The sequence below is a fragment of the Esox lucius genome, chromosome 21 (genome assembly GCF_011004845.1).
Source record: "Esox lucius isolate fEsoLuc1 chromosome 21, fEsoLuc1.pri, whole genome shotgun sequence".
NCBI lineage: Eukaryota > Metazoa > Chordata > Actinopteri > Esociformes > Esocidae > Esox > Esox lucius.
The window spans coordinates 21,583,308-21,608,257 of record NC_047589.1 but is presented as its reverse complement, the minus strand read 5'-3'; the positions used below and the strand labels follow the sequence as shown (position 1 = coordinate 21,608,257).

The window sequence follows — 24,950 nt, the reverse complement described above, 5'->3', positions numbered from 1 at the left end:
TGGTTATTTCAGTCAAAGTTGCTCTTCTATCAGCTTGAATCAGTCGGCCCATTCTCCTCTGACCTCTAGCATCAACAAGGCATTTTCGCACACAGGACTGCCGCATACTGGATGTTTTTCCCTTTTCACACCATTCTTTGTAAACCCTAGAAATGGTTGTGTGTGAAAATCCCAGTAACTGAGCAGATTGTGAAATACTCAGACCGGCCCATCTGGCACCAACAACCATGCCACGCTCAAAATTGCTTTCCCATTCTGACATTCAGTTTGGAATTCAGGAGATTGTCTTGACTAGGTCCACACCCCTAAATGCATTGAAGCAACTGCCATGTGATTGGTTTATTAGATAATTGCATTAATGAGAAATTGAACAGGTGTTCCTAATAATCCTTTAGGTGAGTGTAATTTGTCAGTTCACAGCTATAATGGCAGCCAAAGGTTCTTCTACCTAAGAATAATTAGAGTATGAATACTTTTTCTAAAATGTTTCTTTAATATGGAAATGTTAAGTGGGTTGTGTAGATTTTATAATACAAATTATACATTTTCTGCCTTTGAGCAGCATAATTCAGCAAAATGTGAAGACGGAAAGAGGTGTGTTGACTTTAACCATTCTTTGTTAGGAAAAATATTGAACCCTTGGACTTTTTCCAGATTCTGTTGCATTATAAAGTGGGATTAAACATGTTTGAAACAAAAATACTCTCTAATCCGGAAGTGGTAAAGGAATACACTTTTCAAATACATAATAAATCTTGATTACATAAGAACAGGAATTACAGCTGTGCATCGTTTGGGATACACATATGAGGTTTGCGCATGAATTGTATAATACTTGCACATCATTTTTAGATTGAGTTAAATGAATAAAACTATTTTAAATCCATATAATCCATTAAAGCTGTCAAGTTAGTTGTTGATCATTAGTAGACAGCTGTTTTGGAGCCAATGTAACACAAAACTTACCAGGCCACCCAGAAACATTTAACATTGTCTTTATAAGCAACCACAGTGTAGATCTAGCCTTATGTTTGGGCTTAATGTCTGGCTAAAAAGATCCATTTGTCATCTACTGTCTGTTGGAAAGCAGTTTGAACAGGTTTTCCTCAAGCATTTAGTCTGTGCTTTGCTCTGTTCTGCCCCCCCCCCCCCCCCCCAAAAATAAAATGAAAACATCATCCTTGCCAGTGTCAAGCATACCCATAACAGCATGCAGCTACCACCATGCTTGAAAATATGAATAATTTCCCCCAATATAATGCTTTGTAATTAGGACTAAAGGGTAATATTTTTGCCATATTGCTCATTTTTCTGAAATATTTTTTTGAGAATATTTGCATTCTCTACAGTCTTCTTTTTACTCTTTCATTTAGTTCATCATTGTGGAGCAACTATAATGTAATTGATACATCGTCAATGTTCTCTCACAGCCATTCTACTCTGGGTTAAAGGTGTCAGTCATGGTGAAATCTAGCATTTTCTTTTTATTCTCCAAGAACTGAGTTACAGAGAACACTGCTATTATTGTAGTGACCTGAAGCTATTGACACACAACACAATATAAACCCTAACAAATAACTTTACCTTGCATGAAGGTACCTTATGCCTGTCTATCTGCCAATCAGCACCCGTCTTTGCAAGCAATTAGAAAACCTGCCTTTTAGGGCTGGAATATGTGCTTGAACCTCACTACACAACTTCTGGATCTTACAGAAAATAAAATGTGTGGTGTAAAGAGGTAGTCATTAAAAAATCATATTAACTTTGATTATTACGCATGAGGTATGTCCAGGCTACTCATTATAAGCAACAGTTGAATCATGAGCTCATTTAGGATTGTCATAACAAATAGGTTGACAACTTACTGACTCAAGACATTTCATTTTTTCATTTTTAATGAATTAGTAACATTTCCTAAAAACAAAAGTCCACTTTGACAATATGGGACATTGTGTGTATATTAATGACACATCAGAATGTAACCAATTTTAAATCCAGGATGTAGCACAACATTTGGAAGAAGCCAAGGGGGGTTGAATACTTTTTGAAGGCACTGCAAATCTGTATTTAAAAATAGTGTTGTTAGGAGAAGGCTTTTTCGCTGCCAACCTAATTCCTACATGCCCTCTGTGCCAATCTGACATTATGTAACAGCTTTGTGCAACACTTTGTGATAACACTGAGTCAATTCCCTAAAGTCTTTGATTGTTTTTTTTCTGTACTGAGCCATTAGCCATCTGAGAACTTAGTTTTGAGAGACGGGAAAGCAGCAGGTTTGTCTGGTCCATTATCAGTCCCTCGCTCATTGAGTAAGGTAGAGGAGAAGGTAGTACACACACTTACACACACTTACACACACACACACACACACACACACACAAACAAACACGCAGACCCAGGATGCCGTGTGCGCACAGCCACAGCTGCAGCCCAGTCAGGTGACCATGACGACGCAGCGGTTTTACGTCAGGTGTCCATGACGACGCAGAGGATTTTACAAGAGCTGTCCATGAAGACGCGGCGGTGTTACGGCAGGTGTCAGTGGCAGCCACAAGCCCTGACCACCATGTTCTTGTACTTCTTCAGGATGACGTTGGAGTTGTCATCAAAGTAGAGCACAGAGATGGCCTGCAGCTTGGTAGGGGCGCAGCATGGCTTGGGCACATTCTCCGGGTTCATGAGGTGGACCTGCGGGGACAGTAGCATGAGGTCAAGGGTTAACGGGAAAACGCTCTTAGAGGGATCCGTGTCACTTCCATGACTTGAAGAATAAATAATACATGAAGACCATCTGAAGATTTGCATGTAAATTCAGATTCCACAAGAACATGCAATTAGTAGTGAGCTCTTACTGTACACTCCTACTAATGCATTATGCCAGTTTTCAGATTGCTCACCAGTGTCTGCACAATGGCATGGTTGGTGGCATTCATATGGGCGTTGAGTGGGAAGGAGCACTCGCCGTCGCAGTAGTTGGCAGCATAGCCCTCAGGTGCAATGATCCAGTCCTGGCAGGAAAATAAACCATCATAGGAGGGAATTAAGTCAATATCCAATCTGGGGACACCACTCATAATCGGTCAGAAATCTGGTCTCACGATCAACGGGTTCCAGGAGACTGTGTGGATGTAAATGGGTAAACTTTTAATTACTCCTGTATAACGCTTAATGAATAAAGTGCTGGTTATGAATTCAACCACATCAGTAATGTAAAACAAGACACCAGGCAACCAAGTTCCGCCGGCCCGCAATAAAAAGTGTTGGTCGTCGTCGTCCTCCTCCCGAGATTCGAACCTGGGTCGTACACGTGAAAGGCTGTGACTAACCACTACGCCACAGAGCTGTACACTCGCCAGGTGTCGGTAGAGCCTCTTGACATTATATCATTTAGTCACGCATCAACATCATCCGAAGTTTGAATATTTCATTAGGCACCATTAACCATTGTGTTAAACTGAGTAACGTTTCTTATTAAGTTTACCTCCACCACAAATAGCGTCTATGAACTGTCTGGCTTTTGCCACTGGCTGTTTTTAAAGCTTATTAGCCATTCATGAATGACATTGATACAATAACTACTGTATTAATGTACAGTGGGGGGAACAAGTATTTGATACACTGCCGATTTTGCAGGTTTTCCTACTTACAAAGCATGTAGAGGTCTGTAATTTTTTTCAAAAATCCTGAAAATTTCATTGTATGGTTTTTAAATAATTAATTAGCATTTTATTGCATAACATAAGTATTTGATCACCTACCAACCAGAAAGAATTCCGGCTCTCACAGACCTGTTAGTTTTTCTTTAAGAAGCCCTCCCGTTCTCCACTCATTACCTGTATTAACTGCACCTGTTTGAACTCGTTACCTGTATAAAAGACACCTGTCCACACACTCAATCAAACAGACTCCAACCTCTCCACAATGGCCAAGACCAGAGAGCTGTGTAAGGACATCAGGGATAAAATTGTAGACCTGCACAAGGCTGGGATGGACTACAGGACAATAGGCAAGCAGCTTGGTGAGAAGGCAACAACTGTTGGCGCAATTATTAGAAAATGGAAGAAGTTCAATATGACGGTCAATCTCCCTCGGTCTGGGGCTCCATGCAAGATCTCACCTCGTGGGGCATCAATGATCATGAGGAAGGTGAGGGATCAGCCCATAACTACACGGCAGGACCTGGTCAATGACCTGAAGAGAGTTGGGACCACAGTCTCAAAAAAAACATTAGTAACACTACGCCGTCATGGATTAAAATCCTGGAGCGCACACAAAGTCCAGGCCCATCTGAAGTTTGCCAATGACCATCTGGATGATCCAGAGGAGGAATGGGAGAAGGTCATGTGGTCTGATGAGACAAAAATAGAGCTAAAATCCACTCACCGTGTTTGAAGGAAAAAGAAGGATGAGTACAACCCCAAGAACACCATCCCAACCGTGAAGCATGGAGCTGGAAACATCATTCTTTGGTGATGCTTTTCTGCAAAGGGGACAGGACGACTGCACCGTATTGAGGGGAGGATGGATGGGGCCATGTATCGTGAGATCTTGACCAACAACCCTATTCCCTCAGTAAGAGCATTGAAGATGGGTCGTGACTGAGTCTTCCAGCATGACAACAAACCGGGCAACTAAGGAGTGGCTCCGTAAGAAGCATCTCAAGGTTCTGGAGTGGCCTAGCCTGTCTCCAGACCTGAACCCCATAGAACATCTTTGGAGGGAGATGAAAGTCCGTATTGCCCAGCGACAGCCCCGAAACCAGAAGGATCTGGAAAAGGTCTGTATGGAGGAGTGGGCCAAAATCACTGCTGCAGTGTGTGCAAACCTGGTCAAGAACTACAGGAAACGTATGATCTCTGTAATTGCAAACAAAGGTTTCTGTACCAAATATTAAGTTCTGCTTTTCTGATTTATCAAATACTTATGTCATGCAATAAAATGCAAATTAATTACTTAAAAATCATACAATCATACACAGTTGAAGAGTACCTATGATAAAAAATTATAGACCTCTACATGCTTTGTAAGTGGGAAAACCTGCAAAATCGGCAGTGTATCAAATACTTGTTCTCCCCACTGTAGGTGACGATAACTGACTTTTTCGTCAAGTGAAAAGACGAGAGAATCGTGTAGCCAGCAAAGATTTTGTCTGTGAATGTCTCCACTTACACAGTCTGGCGAAGAAATATGCATGTATACATGCATGAGTCCAAAATGCTTTGGACCGTAGGACACTACTCCTTCACAGAGTCTCCAAGGATGGATAAGAGCAGAAATGTACAAGTGCCTGTAGAATCACTCAGGTTTGCTGCTACAGTTTCTCTTTTTATGCTTTTCTCCCTCTTTCCATCTCTCTGTTTCTCCTCTCTCTCTGTTTGGAACTGTGTGTGTGGGTGGGGGGTGGGAGTGGGGGTGTATTGGCCCTCTTCATCTAGATGTCAGGGTTTGTTTGTCATGACACAACGTTATGTTGCTGCAGGTTCTCCTGTTACCTAAGATACCCAGCGACCCGACAGAGGGTTCACGGACTAGCTTAAACAATGGCTATAAATGTTGGGTTAAATGGTTATTAAAGTAGTATTAAATGTTGTTTGTAAATGTTTTCATTTACCTTTTTTTTTTTTTTTTACCCAAGATTCTGGCCTTGAGTCTATGAATAATTCTCCCAGGATGGGATGGGACAGAATGTTCTTAAATGCGGTACCCTCTAGACTCCAATTAAATACTATGCATGGGATTATGGGTACTGTAGTCCGCCAGTGTGTTAATGCCAATATTGGAGCGGCGGTGGGAGGGCATCCTTACCTGCCAACCCAACTCTCTGAAGCTGACGTAGAGCTCATGTCTCCTACAGGCTGTCTTCTGGTCACTGCTGTTGTAGTCTAAAAGGGAAGAAATTACAACTTTCTTACAGGGCAAGTCAGGGTCGAACCTCCTAATACATCATCATCATATCGTGTCGGGCAGTTGGACACTTCTGGGTATTTCACCAGTCCCATCGTGTGTAACGTCATGGATTGTACACGCCTTCACATTCACTTCACGATAAGTTCATTTGAAAGCATGCCTAACTCAACTGGTGTTTGGGCCCATTAGGTCGTACGCCCATGACAGGCTTGTTTTCAAAGTGCCCCACCTCTCTATAATTGGTTTTAATTATCTCCCCCTTGTCCCACCCAGAGGCACATTTAGCGACTCTGTGACTGTCAACCACAGGTAAGGCGTTTCAGAGACAAAGGTCATTGCTGGCACAGGCCAGCATTCTCAACGTCTAAACCAGTGACTCGAACTTTCCACTGACAACATTAGTCCACTTGCTGATTTTTTTCCCCCTATTTGTTTTCCCCCTCTACTTAATAGAGAAAAATGAAGGAGAGCTATGACATCAGCACAGTGACATCACTTCTTTCTGTAGGAGCACCCCCGCCCAGGAGCAAAGCCATCAGTGGACGAACTCTGACAGGTAGTTTGAGGTCCAGGTGAGCATTAAGGGTGGTAGATAGGGCCGTGTGTGTGTGTGTGTGTGTGTGTGTGTGCTTGCGCGTGTCTCTGTCTGTATGTCTATGTGTCAATGTAATGACGGCAGGGACGAGTCACTTCCTAACCGACCCCTTGCTGACCTGTCTGTCCCACACCTAGTCACCAGGGCCTAGTCACTACACAAGTTTATTTCATTCCCTGAATCTGAAGTGTTGAAATCCGCTAACTCCCTGCCCTTACTTTACAGTCCAGTGACAAAGTGGCCAAACCTCTGTGATTGATTAATACCAGCCATCTCTCCACAGAGTCCAGGCTAATACCACTAACACCAAAATGACCACTTCTATTCGTCTCGTTGTTTTTTCTCCAGTCGATCCACTCAGCCCGTCATTTTTACAGAGACACGAACTTCTAACTGTAATGACATTATGATGTAATTTATTCAATTGAAATCACATAAACCTGACAGGACCAGGCACGTGTGAACCCAATGAAGACCCAAGGAGAGCAGAGAGAGAGGGAGGGGGGAATTAAAGAGAGAGGAATGGAGAGAGGGTGGGTTAGGGAGGGTTAGACTGAGGGAAAGAGTTACAGCTTCAGAGAGAGAGAGGAAAAAATGTGAGGATAAGCCTCAGAGGGAGTGTGTTAGAGTAAGAGTTACCCTGAAACATGACTATAAATTGGCGTCCCTCACTTCCCACTGAAACAGGAAAGACTTTAGTGCGGTGTCTCCTGACTCGGGGGGGGGGGGGGGGTGAACTCTCACAGCAGAGAGAAACAAAAAAGGCAACATCTAAAAACAAGGGCGAGGTTGGGAGGTCGTCCTGGCCGTTACCATCAGAGACGTTTAGGCGTTTCCCGTGTTCCACCCCACCAGCACTCTTTCCTGTCGCTCGGTGTGCGCGTGCGCGTGCCCGCAGTCACTGGGTGTATACTGACGGGGGTGGGTGGGGAAGCTGTAGCTAGAGTGTACGACTTAATGTGTCGGTCCGGCCCATGTGATTTCGGATGCATTTTCCCTTGGTCAGCCTGCCTGACTTGCTTGTTAGCCCTTGGCCAAGTCTGGGTTTCCTGCCACCTCCACCGCGCCTCTGCAAGGCAAATATTTACAGAGATAAATCCGCCCGCTTGCTGAGGCCCTGGAGCTGGGTGCTTAAGCTTGGTTCCCCTGGGGCTACTGTTCCTCTCAGATGGCGAGGTGTGACCCGACTTCACACGGACCCCCTGCCCGCCTGCCTCCACACACAGCGGCCCTGCTGGCCCGGCTTTACGGGCCGAGACTTTCAGCTCCCGGCCAAATCACAGGGTGGGAAGCCTGTCACTGAACTCCCTCCCTGCCTGCCTGTGAACCTAGACCAGCTCCACAAGACGTAGCAGTGCCCAGGCACAAGGGACGCTGAACTGGGGTGACCAGGTGGAAAATGGACTCTTGACACACTCACGCACACACCCTGAGACATGCACAAAAGTGGATGAACACACAGACATGCTCATTCATACTACAGTGCTATCTGTAAGTCTGTACATGAATGCGAACATGCGCGCACACACACTCCTAGGGTCTCTTCACCTCACTCACTTTATTACCATAGTTATTTACAGTCAAGGGGCTGTTTCAACAGAAATAAAGCTGATATTTAGTGTAGACTTTCATTGAGTGTAAAGGACAGATTTGTGGTACCCATAAACCACTTCTCCCCTTCCGCCAGTAAAGTCTAATGCCACACAGCTACTGCTGCTCCTATGCTTCTAACTTGAAAAAACAGAACAGCTTATTACAAAACAGTACAAAAGGGCCTTAAAATCGTTTGAATAACAGTGCTGACAAGTGAGAAAGTCCATAAATAACATTTATCCCTTGTCATTCAGAAAATATAGAAAGCAGGGGAGCCGATTACAAAATGATTACTACACTGTTGCCAGGAGGTAGCGAGGCACGTGTGACATTAAATGGGTTCCTTCCACTAAAAGACCAAACTTCTAGAACCGCACACAGTCATTTATTCTCAAAACCTTCTCAAGAAGAAAAACCCAGAACAGAAGCCATTTTAAAAAACGGGCCACTTTTTACAGTAGCAATTACGCAAGGCACTGTTGATCCTGTCGAGAGGCAGTGATGGAACGCCGGGCTAATAGGCTGCAGAGTTCCCAAAAGAACAGGGTCTTCTCAAAGAGAGAGAGAGAGATAGATTGGGCTGCCTCCCCAAACTCCCATGAAGACTTTAAAGAGAATGTGACTGTTGTCTATGTCCACCCCCCCCCCCCCGCCCCCCGCCCCCCGCCCCCTTCCACTGAAGTTTATCTTTCTTCCTGTCTTTCATCAAGGAGGTTATTAAACCCTCTGTGGAGCTCGCCAATGTCTAATTACACCAACAGTAAACAAAGGCAGACTGGGGGAGGAGGAGAAGAAGCCGAGATGAAAAAACACAGCTGGACGGCACCGTGTTATTATAATTCTTTAAGCAATACTGTTAACTTGTTTATTCTTTTAGCGAGCGGCTAATGACTGGCCTGGTTAATGACAGGTCTGCATCCAGGCTGTGACGCTCCTCCTGGATGGTCATTAAAAGCCCGGGGCCCCAGTACTGCACCAAACCCCAAATGACCTTCAGAAGGTGTCGCATTGTTGTTCTGCTCTGTCACTTCCAACAGCCCTGTTACAGTACAAACGCCTCCCCCTCTCAGAGGAACCCAGTAGTGGGTGTACACTTAGGTAGGATTTTATTGGTCAGACAGGGTTTCCTCTGCTTGTGTTATATGTGGCTACTAACGCCAAGAGGACACCTACGGTATATATAAGACTGTGGTTATGTTCCAACATCCACACTAGCATACCGTTTAAAAGACAGGGCCAATTGCTTCATTCAACATCAGCATTTCCCAACTCCAGTCCTTGAGCAACTGCACAAATGTTTGTCAGTGCCCCTGATAAACTCACCTGAATCAACATACTGAGATAAATCACCTGTAATTAGTGCGATAATTACAGGTGTGCTTCCACGGCCCTACAACAAAAATGTGTACTGTTGTCCAGTTACAATCATCGCTGTAGAAGTGGCCCTTAGGGTCTTCCAGATTATAAACCTTTGTATGTTGGGCACTTGAGGACTGGAGTTGGGAAATCGCTGACTTAGAATGAAGCAATGTATTGGGTATGTATTTTAATTGGAATGCTAGTGTGCATGTTGGCTCAAGGCCCATGGCTTGTGTGGTGTGTTCTTGAGCATACTATTATTGTTGCTGTGTGGTGGCTACATTGATTTGTTGATGTGAATTGTAAACTGTACAGGCGTGACGATGGTGGTCACATCATATCCTAAACAGTGGTGCAGTGTGCATACTTGTTTCTCCCTCAGCACAGCCCAGAATGAGGACGTCTCCCCCCTCCATCCATCCCCCCTCCATCCATCCCCCCTCCCTCCATCCCCCCTCCATCCATCCTCCCTCCATCCATCCCCCCTCCCTCCATCCCCCCTCCCCCCTCCATCCATCCCCCCTCCCTCCATCCTCCCTCCATCCATCCCCCCTCCCTCCATCCCCCCTCCCTCCATCCCCCCTCCCTCCATCCCCCCTCCATCCTCCCTCCACCCCCCTCCATCCTCCCACCAACCTCCCACCATCCTCCCTCCACCCCCCCTCCATCCTCCTTCCATCCTCCCTCCATCCTCCCTCCCTCCATCCTACCTCCACCCCCCCTCCATCCCCCCACCATCCTCCCTCCATCCCCCCTCCATCCCCCCTACCTCCACCCCCCCTCCACCCCCCCACCATCCTCCCTCCATCCTACCTCCACCCCCCCTCCATCCTCCCACCATCCTCCCACCATCCTCCTTCAACCCACCCATCCCCCCACCATCCTCCCTCCATCCTACCTCCACCCCCCCTCCATCCTCCCACCATCCTCCCACCATCCTCCATCCCCCCTCCATCCCCCCACCATCCTCCCACCATCCTACCTCCACCCCCCCTCCATCCTCCCTCCATCCTCCCTCCATCCTCGCTCCTTCCTCCCTTTCTCCCTCAGAGCCTGTGAAGTGAGTGATGCTCTATTGGAACCATATGCCTGGTTTGCCTCATCACAACCACACCGGCAGACAGGGCTGCTGTCAGAAGGGCCTCGCAACTTCCTGAGCCGGATCTAAATATTTACGCTCCAGACGTCCCGAGTGGCGTGGGTGAAACGGATTGATGTTTTGGGTTACATGAAGTCCAATTTTTCAGGACACGTTTGCTCAACAGACTGAGCTCATTAGCTTGAACACCAGCAGACTGGTCTGAGTGGAGGAGGATAATTCCTTACTGTTAAGTTCTAGGATCAGGCAGATATTAGCCATATAGTGCTTTCTATTCATCAATTATGCTAACTTGACTGTTATGCGGTGTCCAGGAGGGTGAGGGTTGACAGCTAGTCGGATCACAGCCTGATGCAATTTGCCGGCTTACCTGTTCATAACACCATCTGCTATGTGGGGGTGGGGGTAGAGTGGGGGTCACAAAGCAGATATTGTGAAGTGCTTTCTGGAACGCTGAGGTCATGCATCTGGGGAAGGTCTCTCTTTTATTATGTTTTTTGGTTTCGTTTTTTGGAGAGCTGCCCCCCGATGTCCTCATCCATGATATCACACCTCACCACGTCACAAAGAAAAAACCTAGAATTCGGCCCAGTATGGTGTGGGTCAGCGTGGGAGTGTGTGAAGAGTTAAACAGGGTGTCGGTCAGACTGGGGACCCACCTGCTGGGCTGGGCCCCCTGGGGCCTCCTTCCTGGGCCTGTGTGGGGCGGTTCCGGTTCTTGTTGCGCTTGTTTGTGGAGCGGGCGGCACGGATGTGCACCTCACTGACTTTGAAGAAGGCCACCATGAACGGCTGCTTCTCCAGCGCCCCGTCACGGCCCACTAGGCCCGCCTCCTTGGAGCTGACGCTCTGTCCTGTTCCACAAGAACCAGATGTCAATCATCTAAACACACTAAACGTGCTAGTTAACTGGACGTGGCCATCAATGGTCAGTGTTATATCCTCTTCTTACACTGACATATTGTTGTGGCAAATGAAAAAATAGCAACCTTGTTATTTCAGGGCTGAGACTAGCATAGAATATTTTAATCTATTCACTACTGACGTCGTTAGCATTTCAAATTGAACATTAAAAATTCAGCATGTGTACAATGTCAGTGCGATTCAAAAGTCAGCTGTTAGTCTGGATTTCTAATGTTAGCCGTTAGCATGGTCTTACCACTGCTGGTCTCCACTCTAATCTGGAGGCCCAAGTTGTGGTGGGGACTCATTACCCACAGGTTGCTGGTGGCCGTTATGTCAAACTCCAGCCAGCCCTCCTCGGCCCCCAACAGCTTGCGAGATCCCAGCAGAAACAGGTCCGCTTCCCTTGAGGTCATAGGTCACGAGAAGCCAAAATTACTGAAAGAACATCCAGTACGGGAAATAACCTTTATCTCCTATGCCATTCAGGGCTCACGTTAAGTTAATGTAATCTACCAGATGGGACCTCCCAAATGATAGGCTAATCCCTCTTAATGACACTGTTGGAGTCACGTTCAACTGGTCATCATAATTCATGAGCCAATTGTGAAGACGAAAATTCACAATTCATGAGCCATTGCACAGAAATATAGATGAAATATTGCATGTTTGTGAGTATGACTAATACATTGTCTTACAAAATCTATTCAGGGATTTGAGAAATATACATTATGAAGACTGATCCTTGACAAAACATCTACAGTAGTTTGCACAGTTTCAGGTTTTTGCTGCCTTTTGCAGCTATAAAATTTTATGTAGAAAAGGAATGTGGTGACTTGTTTATATTTCATGAGTGGACAAAATGAAATTTAAATATATAAACATTTTAGATACGTTTTGGTACAGGTTTGGTACGGGTTTGGTATGGGTTTGGTACGGGTTTGGTACAGGTTTGGTACGGGTTTGGTACGGGTTTGGTATGCTTCTGCCTGATATCAACAGTCTAAGGGACGCATTACTTTTTAATGTATCTTCCCAGGACCCCTCCCATGCCCTACCCCACTCTGTAGCTCCTGTAGGTCTCAGGTGCACAAGTCAACAACAACCCAGAAAGACAGGGAGAGCCAAGAAAGGGAGAGAAGAGTTCTTATCCATCCCCATTACTGTAATGACACAGTGTAAGGCTGCCGGGCCCTCCCTGGGCTACACATCAAAGCCCCACATCACCCAGGTGTTACGGGAATGCCCCTGCAGTCATGCCTCGGCAGCCCCTCGTTATTGCTCGTTAATGAGAGTGTTTCTGAGGACTTCCATATGAGGCTGTTCCCGGTGCCCCCCACCAGCAGTTCACACTTTGGGCGCAACGGTGGGGCAGGTGGGCTGGTGCCCAGTCATGGTGGGGGGGGGGTCCATCTCAGAGCAGCAGGGGAGGTGGCACTAAAGCTCTACAGTAAAGCCTCTTATCGCCGGCTTAAATGAACTGGAATAATCAGGTTGGTTGCCAACTTTTGGTGTTTTTTTTAGCTCCAATAAATCCCTTTTACTGGTCCTGTCAAATAAATGCTGTTAAAAAACCCCACCATATCAGGCTTTTGTTTAAACTGTGTCTAATGTGTGCTTAGCGACTGACAGGTACAAATGACAACATTGTGTTGTTGGGATATGGAACTAGGTAGTAAGTAATAAAGCAATAAAACTAAGACATATCAGGTTACTGCAAAGTAATTAACCTGACATTTGTGCAGTGATTATAGACATAATCTTTCCAATCAACGCTTTTATGTGCAAGCTCTCGCATAACTCGCCTGGTGCCAGATGAACCCCCTCACTCAACTGATGCTGCAAAGCAAACTTCACCAGTTCCTCGTCATTGTCCAGGGTCACAACCTGTAAACAGGTGAGGAGGAGGTGGTGGTAGAGGAGGAAGTCAAAATGAAATAGCCAGACGTGTGACTTCGACGAACTTTGGATATGCAGTTCCACCTCTGATTAGTCCTACTTGCAAGCTTTCACTAACACATGTGCCATTTAAGATCAGCAGCTGTAATCAAAGGAATTACTTCCAAGACTTTAACAACTTTCCAATTAATCTGTTTGTCAAGCAAATGTGTTTTGCAAGCCACACAAGAATTTAGGATTTGCGAACACAAAGCACAAAGCGAAGTTCTGGGTTAGGCAAAAAAACAGGCTATAATTTGCTTCAAGGTAAAACTTTGTCTTACAATAATACAGTAATTGGAGATACACGGCCCCTTTAATCTCAATATAACAGGCTTTGCCTGCAGGAAGCAGAGCACAAACCACCTATTGTAGAGATAATGGAATGTGGCACACACATTCCTCATGATAGAAACACTTAGGAAGAATTATTCCAGCTGAAACATAATTTAGGAGATGTTGCCCTTACTACTTTTACAGAACAGAGTACTTGTAGATGACCAGAAACATACACATAGTATATAATAATACCATCACTTGAAAATAGAAGGAAAACTGTGGCCTAGTGTATCTTACAAAGCCATAGGCCATAAGGCATTTTGGGGGAAATAGTGTGGTTTTTGGGTGTTTCTTTTTTTCATGGAGTTCATGGAGAGCACCTCAGTGAACTCCATGAACTATTTCTTAATTTTCCATAGATTTCCATTGGTCACTGTTTGTGAAAACACGATTGCCATCCAGCTACCTCATGTAGCGTTTGTCTCTGAGTGGCACATTGCACCAAGCTGCCACAATGTAAATGTTTGTGCGTTGTGTGTTGGCCATGCTGTTCTGTTTGGGACCCCACTGAAGTCATGCTATTTCGGTAAGGCGTTGTGGTCTTGCCTCATTCTACAGAAAAATACATGGCAGAAAAACAGGAGTTAACGTCTGTCTCCCACAGTGGCACAAAAGAGAACCCTGGGGTTTACTCACCAACACCCTATCAATTTCCCGGCCGGGAGAGGATGCTAAGCTAAGCTAACGTGTAATGAATGGCCGGAGAAGTACTAGTAGCAAAGTGTTTTGTCTGCGTGAAGCCGATGTCCACCCTTATCTGGAAGAGCTCAGAGCTCCTCTGACTAGGAGGACTGAGTATCGGAGGGTTAGAATAGTCTCTCATAGTAACGTTCAATGTATTCATTTGCATCGTGGCTAAAAACAGCTCTTAGCCGTGGTATGTTGGCCATACACCACATGCCCTGTGCCGTTTTGCTTAGGGTAAATGTACCTATTAAACCCATTGGCTGAAATAACTCCATGTAGCCATTTCTTTTAACTGTCTATCAGCCTCTTACATCAACTGGGAAGAATTTTTTGCCCACTCTACTTGAAAGTACTGCTTCAACGGTTCGGCTCCAGGGCTTTCTTATATGCACACGCCCACTTCAAGTCCCCCCACAGAATTTCAATTGGATTAAGATCTGGGCTTTGACTCTGCCGTTCTACAACCCTCCAAATCTTCTTTTTGAGCAATTCTATAGTTGCTTTACTTGTGTGTTTTGGAGCTTTCTCCTGTTTGTTTTCAGCTTCTGCTTTTTGATAAAGGTCCTCACCTTCTACAGTATCTCACAAAAGTGAGTACACCCCTCACATTTTAGTAAATATTTGAGTATATCTTTTCAAGTGACAACACTGAAGAAATGACACTTTGCTACAATGTAAAGGAGTGAGTGTCAATTTGCTGTCCCCTCAAAATAACTCAACACACAGCCATTAATGTCTAAACCGCGGGCAACCAAAATGAGTACACCCCTAAGTGAAAATGTCCAAATTGGGCCCAATTAGCCATTTTCCCTCCCCGGTGTCATGTGACTCGTTAGTGTTACAAGGTCTCAGGTGTGAATTCCATTGTAGCAAAGTGTAATTTCTTCAGTGTTGTCACATGAACAGATATAATCAAATATTCGCTAAAATGTGAGAGGTGTACTCACTTTTGTGAAATACAGTATCTGGTACAATATCAAACCACACTTTGTTTCTAACTCACAAGTTGTTCTCTAATGATTTTAGCATCATTTCCACCTGTTTTGGTGAATCTGATTCTAATTTTAGCCATTTTATGTGATGGTAAAAGTAGGGGTGTACTAAGTTTTTCCACATAAGGAAATAAGGAAATTGCATTTCTGTTTCTTTTAATTGCATAAATGGTTTTATTTTTGTTGTTTTTTCGTGATTTTTTAAATTTGGTTACCTTAATCAGCGAATGTAGTTGGAACTTAGCTCAAGTAACCATGTGTCCAAATATGTTAAAAAAAATACAACTTTCCAGGGGTGTCCGTACCTACCACCGTAGCTTAGCGTAATGCAAAAACATGCTAGACGTCCACAAAGATCGCTCTGATTTTTGTATTGAAATAGTTGTTTTTTGTTGTCGTATTCAAACAGCCTACCTTAGGGCTTGTTTGATTACGAGAGAGAGAGAAAAAACTAGATGAATCATCCGGTTTGCATAAACAGTTCCATGGTGTTTGAATTTACACTGGCATGTCCGAGACGTACCACACAGGATGGTAGCCATCAATCCCGGGAAGAATCCGCACTGCATAGAAACTTCACACCGTTTGGACACAATGACCTTCTCACCTGCAGTAACCCAGGGGGGCTCGATCGAAAAATGTGGTGCACACTACCTCGGATGGTGCCGTCTCGAGGTATCGATATATGCTAAGTTTACACAACTAAATAATTTAGAGCCTCGAGTCTTTGATACATCTCGAAAGTATAACATAATGTAAACAGGCCCTTACACATGTAGGCCTACATGATATTATAATGAGAACAAAAGCTTTCTTTTTAGACGTGACTCCAGTTAAACAAGTGGGTCATTTGTGGCTGCTTTTTAGACAGCTAGTTTTAGTTAAGTTGAAGTGAGAATTTTTTTTATCTTAAATGCATGGTTGAGTTAATGAACGAACATCAGCACCAGTGGAGTTACATCTTAACTTTGTTCTGAAAAAATTGTGAAGTACATTTTAGAAATGTCAAGATACAGATTTTGTTGTACAAATGTACCTGAAATGTGCTAATTAGGCAACATCAAGCCCCAACCTATTTGGCTGTAAACAGGGCCTGATGTTACTGATGGAGTGTGTCTGTTATTATGATTGGATTGTAACTGAATGCAGAATTTGTTTCTGGTTCTGGTACAATATGAGGACTGTACTGGACCTGACTGCATAGTGTGGTTCTGGTTCAATATGAGGACTGTACTGGACCTGAATGCATAGTGTGGTTCTGGTTCAGTATGAGACCTGTACTGGACCTGAATGCATAGTGTGGTTCTGGTTCAGTATGAGACCTGTACTGGATCTGAATGCATAGTGTGGTTCTGGTTCAGTATGAGACCTGTACTGGACCTGAATATATAGTGTGGTTCTGGTTCAGTATGAGGACTGTACTGGACCTGAATGCAGAGTGTGGTTCTGGTTCAATATGAGAACTGTACTGAACCTGAATGCCTAGTGTGGTTCTGGTTCAGTATGAGGACTGTAGTGGACCTGAATACATAGTGTGGTTCTGGCTCCAAGTCACCTGTTGGGGTGCTCCTGCACTACTTGGTAGACACTGAGCAGCAGGGTCTCGTTGCGAAAAGCCCGGCTCACACACTCCTTGTAGAGGCGGAACTCTGAGGCGGTGACAGCCTCTCCCACAGGGATCTGGGACAGGTTGAACTTGAATTCCTTGTGGTGCCGTCTGTGCGGCGACAGTTCTCTGTCGTGCTCAACTGACCAACACAAGAGAAAGGGAAACAGGTCAGAGAGCCATGCCAATAGACTGTACATCAAAGTCATCATATGTAAGTACAACATCATCGGTTGGACATGAGAGATAGCAACAGGCAAACCAAAGCATTTAAATGAACAGGAGAGATAGCAGCAACAGGCAAACCAAAGCATTTAAATGAACAGGAGAGATAGCAGCAACAGGCAAACCAAAGCATTTAAATGAACAGGAGAGATACCAGCAACAGGCAAACCAAAGCATTTAAATGAACAGGAGAGATACCAGCAACAGGCAAACCAAAGCATTTAAATGAACAGGAGAGATACCAGCAACAGGCAAACCAAAGCATTTAAATGAACAGGAGAGATACCAGCAACAGGCAAACCAAAGCATTTAAATGAACAGGAGAGATAGCAGCAACAGGCAAACCAAAGCATTTAAATGAACAGGAGAGATACCAGCAACAGGCAAACCAAAGCATTTAAATGAACAGGAGAGATACCAGCAACAGGCAAACCAAAACATTTAAATGAACAGGAGAGATACCAGCAACAGGCAAACCAAAGCATTTAAATGAACAGGAGAGATACCAGCAACAGGCAAACCAAAGCATTTAAATGAACAGGAGAGATACCAGCAACAAGCAAACCAAAATATTTAAATGAACAGGAGAGATACCAGCAACAGGCAAACCAAAGCATTTAAATGAACAGGAGAGATAGCAGCAACAGGCAAACCAAAACATTTTAATGAACAGGAGAGATACCAGCAATAGGCAAACCAAAACATTTTAATGAACAGGAGAGATACCAGCAATAGGCAAACCAAAACATTTAAATGAACAGGAAAGATACCAGCAACAGGCAAACCAAACATTTAAATGAAAAGGGGAGATACCAGCAACAGGCAAACCAAAACATTTAAATGAACAGGAGAAATGGCTGACCACACAGTGACTTTTGATGTTTTTTTTCATCCCTCAATGTACAGTTAACCCCAAACATTTTAGTTTGCATGAATAAATAGCATTGGGGTTCGTGCTGCTAAGACCACAGATGTAAACACGCGTTCATTTACTTTTAAGGTTTTCTGTTATCTATTGTGGGCCACACAGTAAATGATGTGCGGAAAACTGAAGCTGACATCCAACTGTAAATACATTTTGAGTTTTCTAGTTGTTCTCAGTATGCCTTTATATGAATGGGGATTCCACAATTTGAATGGCTGTGGGCCGTTAACATGTAGCTTAGCTAGCATAACAAACAGTCTCAGAGACCACACAGGAAAAGACATCAATAGTAAAAGCGGACTTCAGCCTGCCACGCCGTCCATTCAGATTTAGTCCCTTAGATGTGTATTCCAATGCAGGCCAGTGGTCGACAGACATATCTCATCTACAGATGCAGCCTTGAGGTTCACCATCAAACAGTCTCAAAGCATTGCATGTGATTTATGCATATGGACTAATAGGGCTGCGGCTCGATGTTTCCTTAAATAAATCCCCTGTTATTGTCTGCAGTAAAAGACCATGATTTTCAGGCTGTAAACTGGGTCTGTGTTCCGACTACCGCTTCAGAGTGTACACATGACAAAAAGCAAGTAAGTGCTCCTCTCGGGGGCCTAACTCTTCCAACAGCTACATGCGTTGCAATAACAATGCGTTCCCCAGGGAACTGGTCCCCCTTGCACCCTGAGACATCCCATCAGTAAAGCCACAGTGCATCACCACAGAGCGAGAGAGTTGAGACAGAGGGAGAGAGAGGATGTAGGGAGAGGGACAGAGAGGAGAGAGGGAGAGAGAGGAGAGAGGGAGAGAGAGGAGAGAGGGAGAGAGAGGAGAGAGGGAGAGAGAGGAGAGAGGGAGAGAAAAGGGAAGAACCACGGTATGTCTCCTTGCACACTAATGGCATTCCACACACACACACACACTTTCTCTCTCTCTCACACACAGTCACCATCACCCCCTTTAGTTCCCAGGACTGGACTCCGTAGGCTGTGTTTCCCGCCACATAAGCACAAGTCCAGCCGGATTCCCTCAAAACTGAGCGTCCTAACCCGCTGTCCCGCTCTGATTGGATTTCCATGCACCATTGCCGTGTGAGGTGAGGACACAGCCCACTTCCGTCACACCGGCCCAGCCCCCCCAGACAAATCTGAGCCGTAAATGAAATGGTAGATCAGGGACGAAGGATTTGAGGAGAATGGGAGTTATGGGGGGGTGGGGGGCATTGGATATGCTGGGGGGGGGGGTGTGGTAGAACACTCTCCAGGGTGTAGTAGAAGAGTGTTTGGGCTACATGAAGACACTCTCCTCTGATATAAAGTACAGTAGCTCATCTCCTTGAGACATCAGTCAGTTTCCCAGCCCCACTCCCCCCCCCCAGATGTGTTTACAATTAGTTTGGAGAGACACGGGATGGTCTCACTGGGACCAGCCTTCAGGGCCTCAGGTTAACATCCCAACATCTAACTGCGGTACTAACCTCGGAAGGTCTGTGCCTGGACACACACAAATACACACGTGCACACCCTTAGCAGAGTGGAGGTGTCCCCGGACTTGTCCCAGAGCAAACCGTGGATGGGGAAGAGGATGTGCCTCGCTTCACCTCAGGTCCTATCTGCACTCAGCCACGACTCAGCAGACCAGACCCGAAAGAAGCCTCTTCCCTCTCTAACTCGCCCCCAGAGTCTACAGTAGGACTACCGGCCCCTAGTGGCATGGTATTCACATTAGCAGCCAGAGTGTCAACGTGGCCTCCACTTAACAGTAACTACTTCATTATCTCCACTCAGTGTGTGTGTGTGTGTGTGTGTAGGCAGATCACACACAGATGCTTCAGTGAGAGTTGAGCAGTTTATAGGTCAGGCTAAGGTCTAGACTAGTGACATGACAGCTCTGTCAGGGCCTCAGCGAAGGCCCGGTGGGTTCCAAATGACTTTACAGCTGTCACTTAGCGCCCTTGGGTCCAAGATGGAGGCCTGAAATGCAATTTGTAGTCCGTCGAGGTTTCATGACTAAAATCAAAGAGGAGTCTTCTTGTCTGAACGGAATCGTAGAATTTCCTTCTTGATTTAAACTGACCTGAGATCTGGGAGAAGGCAAGAGCAGGGACATAGGGAGATATTGAGTTTCTCCTTCTGGTAGTATTCCAGAAGATATAGTCTTAGTGGCGCAATGGCAACATCTTGCTAACATCCGGTGATGGAACCTCAGGCATACTGTTACTGTCTAAAGTAACATTCATTACATTTTAAACACACAGTATAATGAAAGGAGTATCTCCCCTCAATTTACTCTGAACATTTCATGACTCCAGTGAAAAGAAAATATATTTAAGAAAGCTTCTTACGTTTTGGAACATTGTGCAGTGTTTTTAGTTTTTATTCATTTCCGGAAAGTGTACTGTTTTGGATATGAGGTTTTCAAGCCAACTGTGACGATATGTAGGGCTAACTGAGCTAGGAACGTTAGGGTGGGCTGACCAGAAGCAGCTGACCACCAGCACAGAGAGCTGTAACCACTGGCTGTGGAAACCAAGCCACACACACACACACACAAAGACATATACACACAGACACACAAGTGAACTCACAAATAAGCATTTCACTGCACCTTCTGTACCTGTTGTAAATTGTGTCATGGCAAACAACATTTGATACACAGTGGAAAAGTACAGTGAGCTGCCTTGGAGTCATTGGGACCTGTGAAAATATGTTGCAGACCTGAGAATGGAATGCCTATATGATTCACCAGAACCTTGTGGGCGATACAACCGAGAAAGACAGAAAGACCAAAAGAGGCACAGAGGGAGAGGAGGAAAAATGGGGGGGGGGGGGGGGGTCTTGGAAAGCTCTAATTGGGGCCTGTTCCCTCGTTTCCAGCTGTGCATGAAGTGGCTTCCGTGTCCTGGTGCTATTGTCATTAGCCCCCACACAGCAAGGCGGCTCTCCAGGCCCTGCACATTCAACCACACTCTCCAGGCCCTGCACATTCAACCACACTCTCCAGGCCCTGCACATTCAACCAGACTCTCCAGGCCCTGCACATTCAACCACACTCTCCAGGCCCTGCACATTCAACCACACTCTCCAGGCCCTGCACATTCAACCAGACTCTCCAGGCCCTGCACATTCAACCACACTCTCCAGGCCCTGCACATTCAACCAGACTCTCCAGGCCCTGCACATTCAACCAGACTCTCCAGGCCCTGCACATTCAACCACACTCTCCAGGCCCTGCACATTCAACCAGACTCTCCAGGCCCTGCACATTCAACCACACTCTCCAGGCCCTGCACATTCAACCAGACTCTCCAGGCCCTGCACATTCAACCACATTCTCCAGGCCCTGCACATTCAACCACACTCTCCAGGCCCTGCACATTCAACCAGACTCTCCAGGCCCTGCACATTCAACCAGACTCTCCAGGCCCTGCACATTCAACCAGACTTTCCAGGCCCTGCACATTCAACCAGACTCTCCAGGCCCTGCACATTCAACCAGACTCTCCAGGCCCTGCACATTCAACCACACTCTCCAGGCCCTGCACATTCAACCACACTCTCCAGGCCCTGCACATTCAACCACACTCTCCAGGCCCTGCACATTCAACCAGACTCTCCAGGCCCGGCACATTCAACCAGACTCTCCAGGCCCTGCACATTCAACCAGACTCTCCAGGCCCTGCACATTCAACCAGACTCTCCAGGCCCTGCACATTCAACCACACTCTCCAGGCCCTGCACATTCAACCACACTCTCCAGGCCCTGCACATTCAACCAGACTTTCCAGGCCCTGCACATTCAACCACACTCTCCAGGCCCTGCACATTCAACCAGACTTTCCAGGCCCTGCACATTCAACCACACTCTCCAGGCCCTGCACATTCAACCAAACTTTCCAGGCCCTGCACATTCAACCATTTTCTCGAGGCCCTGCACATTCAACCACACTCTCCAGGCCCTGCACATTCAACCACACTCTCCAGGCCCTGCACATTCAACCAGACTTTCCAGGCCCTGCACATTCAACCACACTCTCCAGGCCATGCACATTCAACCACACTCTCCAGGCCCTGCACATTCAACCACACTCTCCAGGCCCTGCACATTCAACCAAACTTTCCAGGCCCTGCACATTCAACCATATTCTCCAGGCCCTGCACATTCAACCACACTCTCCAGGCCCTGCACATTCAACCACACTCTCCAGGCCCTGCACATTCAACCAGACTTTCCAGGCCATGCACATTCAACCACATTCTCCAGGCCCTGCACATTCAACCAGACTTTCCAGGCCCTGCACATTCAACCACACTCTCCAGGCCCTGCACATTCAACCACACTCTCCAGGCCCTGCACATTCAACCAGACTTTCCAGGCCCTGCACATTCAACCACACTCTCCAGGCCCTGCACATTCAACCACACTCTCCAGGCCCTGCACATTCAACCAAACTTTCCAGGCCCTGCACATTCAACCATATTCTCCAGGCCCTGCACATTCAACCACACTCTCCAGGCCCTGCACATTCAACCACACTCTCCAGGCCCTGCACATTCAACCACACTCTCCAGGCCCTGCACATTCAACCAGACTTTTCAGGCCATGCACATTCAACCACATTCCCCAGGCCCTGCACATTCAACCAGACTTTCCAGGCCCTGCACATTCAACCACACTCTCCAGGCCCTGCACATTCAACCACACTCTCCAGGCCCTGCACATTCAACCAGACTTTCCAGGCCCTGCACATTCAACCACACTCTCCAGGCCCTGCACATTCAACCAAACTTTCCAGGCCCTGCACATTCAACCATATTCTCGAGGCCCTGCACATTCAACCACACTCTCCAGGCCCTGCACATTCAACCACACTCTCCAGGCCATGCACATTCAACCACACTCTCCAGGGCCTGCACATTCAACCAGACTCTCCAGGCCCTGCACATTCGACTAGACTTTCCAGGCCCTGCACATTCAACCAGACTATCCAGGCCCTGCACATTCAACCAGAAGTAGGAAATAAGACTTGAGTCTTAAATTCAACAAACCAAAATAAGGAAGACGTTTTGAACTGAAATTAGGATTCAATTCAGGATAGAGTGTTTCTGAATGCAGAAACTCAGAGGTAAAGAAACCACTGACAAGAAGAGAAAGAAAGGGAGAGGGAGTGAAGAGAGGGAGACAAGAGGGAGGAGGACGAAGTTAAAGCGGTGTTGCCGCTGAGGGAGATGGGCACGTGGGCGGCCGATGGGGCGGGTGAACAGGCGGCTGCGTGGTCAGCGGTCAACGGCATCTCTCACTATAAATGTTTTCCATCCAATCCCCTGGAGGGAGTGCTGCGGTCCTCTTCCATTTGATGCCTCTGGCCTTTATAAAAACACTCTCCCCAACTCTCCCCCCCAACACTGCTCTTCAGGGCGCAATCTAGTTCCACACTTGCAATCCTTCCTTCCGAACCAAAGGGGGCACTCTGGCAAAGTATGGTCCATCACCTGAGACCAAGACAGCAAATCTCTGAAGGCTGAAAGTGTCTTCGTAGGAGGCCTGACCATCAGCACCATCAAGTGCCTGCTCAGTCAAGGCTTGGAGTACTTAAAGGTTAATGGAAGAGCTAGTCCAGTAGTGTTAAACCAGGACTGCAGAGTCGATAGGGGAGGAGACCGATTATTTATGTTAAACATTCCTCTCAGTGAAAGGGGTTTTCCTTGGGTGCCTAACCACTCCGTTGGAGAAAAACACGGTGTGGATCCATCGGGATATTTTTGTTTACAACCCTAGTTTCTAATATTAGTTGAACATATATGGCAAACATACTGTACATCCTACAATCCCATTTCCCACAAAGTTGTGAGGCTGCATAAAATGCCAATAAAAACAGAATGTAATGATGTGCAAATAATGTATTCCTATTTTTAATAGAAAATATTACAAAGACAACATATCAAATGTTGAAACTGAGAAATGTTATTGTTTTTGGAAAAGGGCATGTTTACCACTGTGTTGCATCACCTCTTCTTTTAACAACACTGTAAGCATTTGGGAACTGAGGAGACCAATTGTTGTAGTTTTGAAAGTGAAATGTATTCCCATTCTTGCTTTATATAGGATTTCAGGAGCTCAACAATTCGGGGTGTCCTTTGTCGTATTTTTCATAGCAAATGTTTTCAATGGGTGACAGGTCTGGACTGCAGGAGCCATGCTGTTGTAATACATGCAGAATGTGGTTTGTCATTATCTTGCTGAAATAAGCAAGGCCTTCCCTGAAAAAGACGTAATCTTGATGGCAGCATATGTTGCTCCAAAACCTGTATATATTGTTCAGCATTAATGGTGCCTTCACAGATGTGCAAGTCACCCATGCCATGTGCATTAATGCACCCTCATACCATCACAGATGCTGGCTTTTGAACTGTGCACTGATAACAAGCTGGATGGTCCCTCTCCTATTTAGTCCAGAGGACGCAGCGTTCATGATTCCCAAAAATAATTTCACATTTGAAATTATTAGCTTGGGCCCGGAGAAGGCAGCTGCATTTCTGGATCTTGTTTATATCTGGTCTCTTCTTTGCATGGTAGAGTTTTAACTTGTATTTGTGGATGGAGCAACAGACTGTGTTCACAGACGCGTTGCATATTGACCTAATTGGTTGTTGTGTGATATTCCACCAGCTTCAGTTTTCTTTGTATTACACAACCTTCTCACAACTTTTTTGAAACTTGTTGCAACCATCAAATTCAAATTGGGCATTTTTTTTCAAGAGACAATGAAATTGTCTCTGCTTCAA

At 45.8% G+C, this 24,950-nt stretch overlaps 1 protein-coding gene across 1 annotated transcript in view; it reads right to left on the bottom strand.

Moving 5' to 3' along the window:
- Positions 1-1,877: 1,877 nt before the first annotated feature.
- bmp6 (bone morphogenetic protein 6) overlaps positions 1,878-24,950 on the bottom strand; it is a 35,156-nt gene continuing 12,083 nt past the window's right edge. The window contains exons 2-7 of the mRNA XM_010885794.5: positions 16,968-17,160; positions 11,713-11,861; positions 11,213-11,407; positions 5,806-5,882; positions 2,898-3,008; positions 1,878-2,688 (exon numbers count right to left, since the gene is read on the bottom strand). Coding sequence (XP_010884096.1) covers positions 2,539-2,688; positions 2,898-3,008; positions 5,806-5,882; positions 11,213-11,407; positions 11,713-11,861; positions 16,968-17,160 — 875 coding nt within the window. The 3' untranslated portion in view covers positions 1,878-2,538. The remainder of the gene's footprint in view (positions 2,689-2,897; positions 3,009-5,805; positions 5,883-11,212; positions 11,408-11,712; positions 11,862-16,967; positions 17,161-24,950) is intronic.